Genomic DNA, 6,550 nt, shown 5'->3' on the forward strand with positions numbered 1-6,550 from the left:
TTCACTAATAAAAATAAACAAATTTTTTAAAATAAAATTAAAATGGTTTTAAACCAAAAATTATATTAATAAATGAAAAAATAGAACATCGTTAAAAATTATCGAAAAAAAAAACAAAATTGAAATAATTATAATAATAATAATAATAATAATAATAATAATAATTTTTTTTTAATAGTAATTTAACAATTTTTTTTATTAATTTAGAGATAATTGTAGATAATTATGATTTTTATAACTTTTATAATAATAATAATAATAATAATAATAGTTTATTTTTTTAATAGTAATTTAACAATTTTTTTATTAATTTAGTTTTTTTAAAACATTTTTCTTAATTTTTTTTTTTTATTAAACTATTTAGATATAATTTTATTAATTTAAAGATAATTGTAGATAATTATTATTATCTTTATCTATTTATTTATCTATTTTTTGTTAATTTAGTTTTTTTAAAACATTTTTCTCAATTTTTTTTTTTTTATTAAACTATTTAGATATAATTTTATTAATTTAAAGATAATTGTAGATAATTATTATGATAACAATTAATTTTTAACAGCCGGAAGATGCATTTGGTACCTATAATGTTCTTCAACGTCCACATGCAATACAATCATCACGTGATGAAATTGGTAATAAAATGAAATACAGCGATGATGAATCAGATGATGTTACATTGGAATCATCGGATTCCGATTCCGATTCTGATACAACAGCGCGTTTAAAAACAAAACGACCAAAAATCAAAATAAAACCAAAGCGCACCGAACGAGTTGATAATTTATGTAGAAATAAAAATAAAAATGATAAATTTAAAATTTGGAATATGCAAGTTCAAGAGGAATCAATAACTGAGGATCTTGTCTCATGTGGAGTGACAAGAAATAATTATACAGATCGAACAGTTGAAAGTTATGATTTTACATTAGGTTATTCATTTAAAAAGAAACGTGAAGAATTATCAAAATTAAATAATGATGACGATGATGATGATGATGATGATGATGATAATAATTCATCAGACGAGGAAAGAAATAATGAGCCAAGACTGACGAATAAACGAAATTATGCCGAGAGACGTAATGTTAAATTGAGATTAGGAAAAAGACGGCAAAATAATACGAATAATGTTGATGATGATGATGATGATGATGATGATCATAAAGGTTCATCACGTGTTATGTCGGATCTTAATGTTAATTTAGAATCAAGTGATGCTGATGTTGCTGCCGATATTGCTGCTAAACTTTCGGAACATAAGGATGTTCTTATCAGTAAGAATCAACTTTTTTTTCCTTTTTTTCCCTCTATGTCTTTTAATTCATTCATTTATTTATTATTTTTATTTTTATTGCTATTAACATGAAAATAATCAGAATAATTATTTTATTTTTTAATTTTTTTTCACCTTAAAATTCTTGTAATTGCATTTAATTTCAAAACAAAATGTTTAATTATATTAAAATATTTTTAAATGATGTTAATTAATTATTACAATTAAATTTAATTACAATTTTGAAAATAATTGCAATTTTCATAGATATTTTAAGTAAAGTAAAGTAAAGTAAAATAAATAAAGTAAAAAAGTATTTTTAAATAATTGCAAAATTTCGTAAAATTTTGGTAAAATAATTGAATTTTCCTAGAATTTAATATCTAAATTTTCTTTGGGGGGGGGGGGGAAACAGTTTCGTGAAATTTGAATTACAATTTTGAAAATAATTGCAATTTTCATAGATATTTTAATAAAAAAAGAATTTTTAAATAATTGCAAAATTTCGTAAAATTTTTTTCTAAAATAATTGAATTTTCGTAGATATTTTAATTATAAAAATTTTTAATAATACTAAAAATTTCGTAAAATTTTATTAATAATTTAGAAAATAATTAAATTTTTTTATAGACGTTTAATTAAAAGAATTTTTAAATAATTCGACATTATTGTTAATTATATAAATTATAATTAATAATATAATAATAATATTAATATTATTAATTATATCAAAATAATAGTAAATAGTAACAATAATGTTGAATTATTTAAAATTCTTAAACGTCTATACGAAAATTTAATTATTTTCTAAATTTTTAAAACTATTTTATGAAATTATTATTATTATTATTATTATTATCTAATTTTTATAAGAAAATAAATAATAATTTAATAATAACTAAAATATAAATACATTTATAAAATGAAAATCGATATTTTTTCAGATATCTTTGGAACAAAATTTGATTATTTTGCTTTGGAAATTGAATATTTCGTGTTTTTTTTTTTTTTTTTTTTTTTAAGCGAAATTTGAATGATGAAATTTTTAAAATCAGGCTTCGAAGTGACACACTTTTTTAATTTTTTAATACTTTTTTTCGACACAGCTACTTTTTTACTACCAATTTTTGGCCAAAAGCCACTAAATGCTACTTTTTTCGAAAAAAAAAATTTATAAAATAACAGTATTCAAGAATTTTAAATATTAGCGAATTTTTTTTCGATTCCTAAAAGCTCGCAAAATTGATGATTTATTATTGGCCGCTTTATATAATTATTTTTTACACGAATTTTCATTTTTTAAAAATTGCATTTAACATAATTTCTTCTTAAACGATTTTTTACTGAATAAAATTTTTAATTTGGTAAATTTTTTCACAGAATTTTTTATTTTACAAAATTTCTCTTTATCCAACTGTTTTATTTTTAAATAATTCTAATTTAACCGAAATTCAGACAATAATTGAATTTTAAAGTATTTTGAATTGAGAAATGTTTTAAATAATTGAAATACCAAGATTTTGATTAAAGTTATTCGAAATAATTATTTCATCAAAAAATTTGAATCAACATTTTTAATAATAATTGAATTTTAGGAGATTTTGAATTAAAATTTTAGTAAATTAAAATTGCTGAAAATTATTAACAAAATTTTAAATAGTAATTGAATTTTGCAGAATTTTTAATTAAAAAACGTTTTATTTAATTGAATTTTTGAATAATTGGAATGAAATTTATTGGAAATAATTAATTTAGCAAAGAATTTTAGAAATAATTAAATTGTGGAAGAGTTCGAGTTAAGATTTTTAAAAATAATTGAATTTTTAGAGATTTTTAATGAAAATTTTCGTAAATTTTAATTTCTGTAGATATTTTGTGAGCTTTAAACAATAATTAAACTTTGAAGAATTATGAATTGGAAAATATTTTAAGTAAATGAATTTTCGAAAATTTTTGATTGAAAATTATTAAAATTAAATTATTCAAAAAAGGAATTTTAAATAAAAAATTTAGTATAGTGATTGTATTTTAGAAGAGTTTGAGTTAAAATTTTTAGAAATAATAATAATTAAAATTCAGGAGGTTATTAATTGAAACTTTCATTTTTAATTGGTGAATTTTTTTTTTTTTTTAAACTTTAGACAATAATTGAATTTTAGGGAAATTTTCAATTGAAAACTGTTTTAAATCATATAATTTTCGAAAGATTTGTTTTTAAATTTTCTGGCTTCGAAGTGACACACTTTTTTTTACTTTTTTTTTATACTTTTTTACTACTAATTTTGTCCAAAAGCCAAAGAATTTTTAATTAAAAAATGTTTTATTTAATTAAATTTTTAAATAATTGGATTGAAATTATTAATTAAGCAAAAATTTTTGAGATACAAATTTTATAAATAATTGAATTTTGCAAGAGTTCGAGTTAAGATTTTTTAGAAATAATTGAATTTTTGAAGATTTTTAATTAAAATTTTAGTAAATTAAAATTACTGAATATTATTAACAATGTTTCAAACTATAATTGAATTTTAGAGGATTTTTAATTAAAAAATATTTTATTTAATTGCATTTTTGAATAATTGAAATTATTAATTAATCAAAAATTTTTAGATACAAATTTTATAAATAATTGAAATTTGGAAGACTTCGAGTTAATATTTTTAGAAATAATTGAATTTTTGGAGATTTTAATTAAAATTATTGTTTTAAAATACTAAATATTTTATATAAGTAAGCTGATTCCAAGTTCTTGGATTTAAAAATTCGAATTACTTAAAATTCTATATTAAATGAAAATTCTAATAAATTAAAAATTAGATTAAATTAGAATTCTTTTCAAGAAACAGTTGGCTAAAGAGAAATTTTGTAAAATAAAAATTCTGTCAAATAAAAATTCGGTACTTTTGTAAATTTCGTTGAGTGAGCATTCGTTAAAAAAATAAAATCTCTGTTAAATGCTATTTTGTAAAATAAAAATTTATGTGAAAAATCATTTTTATGGAATAAATCATACGCTCCTATAGTTGTGCCAAAAAACAAAAAGTTAATCAAAATTTAACAATAGATAGTTTTTTTTGTTTTTTTAAATAATCAGGAGAAAAATGATGTGAATTTTATTTTTCAAAATTGTTTTTTGAAATTTTTTTAAACGTGAAAATATTTACACTTTAACGTCAATGTTCGTAACATTTTTTTTTTGTAATTCTCTCACCATTTTTTGTTTTTTTTTTTTAGGAAGAATCGTCGACATTCTGGGCAAAGAGAAGGCTATTGATTTTTTTCAAAAAACAAAAAAAATTGAACAAGAAGGCGGTATGTTAATAATGAATGGATCACGTAGACGAACAGCAGGTGGCGTTTATCTTTATCTTGTCAAAAATGATGATCATTTGCCCCAGGAAAAGATAAGAGAAATTTTTTATGTTGACAGAAAAGAAATTGAAAAACAAAAAAAGCAACAGGATGCAAATGAAAGGCGACGACAAACAAAAGAACTTATGCGACGTCTTGAGAGTAATTATTATTATTATTATTATTATCATTTATTTTCGATAAAATTTGAAAAATTAATTTTCAAACAGAAATAAAGCCAAAAAAAAGAAAAAAAAAAAAAATTCTTAAAAAAATTTTTAAATTAATTCTTAATTTTATTCTTAATTAATAATTTTTATGGAAATAAAATAATGTTTTAGTTCCATAAAAATTTTGGACTATTAATTAATTTTATAATTTTGAAAATATTATTTTATTATTATTATTATTTATTATTTTATTACTTTTTGTTTTCTCAGATGGATCTGATAAAGATTTACCGGCACTATTGACAAGAGCAGAACTCTCGACAAAACAAATTGCAGAGGAGGCAAGATTGAGACGTGGCGAAGGAATGGATCGTACGCCATTGGATTCTGAGAGAACGGTTTCAAATCCACCGCCAAGTCCAGTGACCGATGATCCTGATCATTCGGAGCATCCAACACCGGGGAGACAAGAAATTGATTACGAAGATATTCTCGATATTGGTGACGTCGACAATATGGAAGTATTTTAAAAAATGCTCTCCTTGTTTTTTTTTTTTTTTTCTTCTCACCTATTTTTTCCGCATGCATTAATTTACATTTTTTTTGTTTTCTTTTTTAAAAAGTATCGTCACTTAAAAAAATTTGCAGAATTCGATAATTTTGAATTATACACAAAAATTGTTTATTTTAATTAACAAATTTTCAATTGATAATTTAATCAATTAATTTTAATTAACAATTTTAAATGTTAATTTAATTTTGTTAATTAAAATTAAAAAACTTTTATTGTTAATTTAATCAATTAATTTTAATTAACAATTTTAAATGTTAATTTAATTTGTTAATTAAAATTAAAAAACTTTTATTGTTAATTTAATCAATTAATTTTAATTAACAATTTTAAATGTTAATTTAATTTGTTAATTAAAATTAAAATTAAAAACTTTTATTGTTAATTTAATCAGTTCATTCTTCAAATTTCACTTTATTGTTTAAGATTCTCTAACAGAGATAACATTTATTTTCTTAATTTTTTGTTTTTTTTTTGTTTCTTTGTTTTTTAATTAATTACGATAAGTTTATTATGTTTTAGCTCTCCTCCTAGTAAATTAATTTATATTTTTTAAGAAACATTTCTCGCACGATTAAAGAGAAAAAAAAGTTTGGCAATTTTACGGGAGAATTAAAAAAACAAACAAATAATAACAAAAGGGATAACTATAAATTATTATTAGATACTGCATGGGAAAATATGAAAAAATGTGGTAACTAGAAAGGCAAATAATAATTAAAAAACCCAAAATTGATAATGAAATTGCAGGATAAATGAAAAATATTGATAAATCACTGGCAATTGATATAAAAAATAAAAAAAAACCTATTAAAAAATAAACGATAACAGTGATTAAAAATTTCGGGCACAGAAAAATTTATATTCCCTTGTAAATATAAAAAGAAAAGAAATTCAAAATAGAAAAATTTAAAGTTAGTAAATTTTTTTTTATTCTCAGTACTTTCATTTGTAAATCACGAAAAAAAATTTTGACGAAAAAAGCAAAATTATGTGTAAAAAAAAATAAAACGTACGTTAAAAAAAATAACTATTTTCATTGTAATAAAAAAGAAAACAAAATTAGATACTTTTTTTTAACGTACATTTTTATGTATTTAGATTTAAGAAAGTGTTTTTTTTTTGCTCTATTCACTCGCGGGAATTATTAAACTGTATATATATATATTACAAAAAAAAAAG

General features: G+C 19.7%; 1 protein-coding gene across 3 annotated transcripts in view; it reads left to right on the forward strand.

The window, feature by feature from the left end:
- Nucleotides 1-5,376, forward strand: part of LOC127281383 (phosphorylated adapter RNA export protein) — a 264,174-nt gene extending 258,798 nt beyond the window's left edge. For all 3 annotated transcript variants that reach the window (XM_051305077.1, XM_051305078.1, XM_051305076.1), the window contains 3 exons: nucleotides 563-1,277; nucleotides 4,511-4,789; nucleotides 5,068-5,376. In XM_051305077.1, the coding sequence (XP_051161034.1) occupies nucleotides 563-1,277; nucleotides 4,511-4,789; nucleotides 5,068-5,327 (1,254 nt within the window). In that variant the 3' untranslated portion in view covers nucleotides 5,328-5,376. The remainder of the gene's footprint in view (nucleotides 1-562; nucleotides 1,278-4,510; nucleotides 4,790-5,067) is intronic.
- The last annotated feature ends 1,174 nt before the right edge of the window (nucleotides 5,377-6,550 follow it).

This window comes from Leptopilina boulardi, unplaced genomic scaffold (genome assembly GCF_019393585.1).
Source record: "Leptopilina boulardi isolate dan_hultmark-lab unplaced genomic scaffold, ZJU_Lbou_2.1 LbouV2_266, whole genome shotgun sequence".
Lineage (NCBI taxonomy): Eukaryota > Metazoa > Arthropoda > Insecta > Hymenoptera > Figitidae > Leptopilina > Leptopilina boulardi.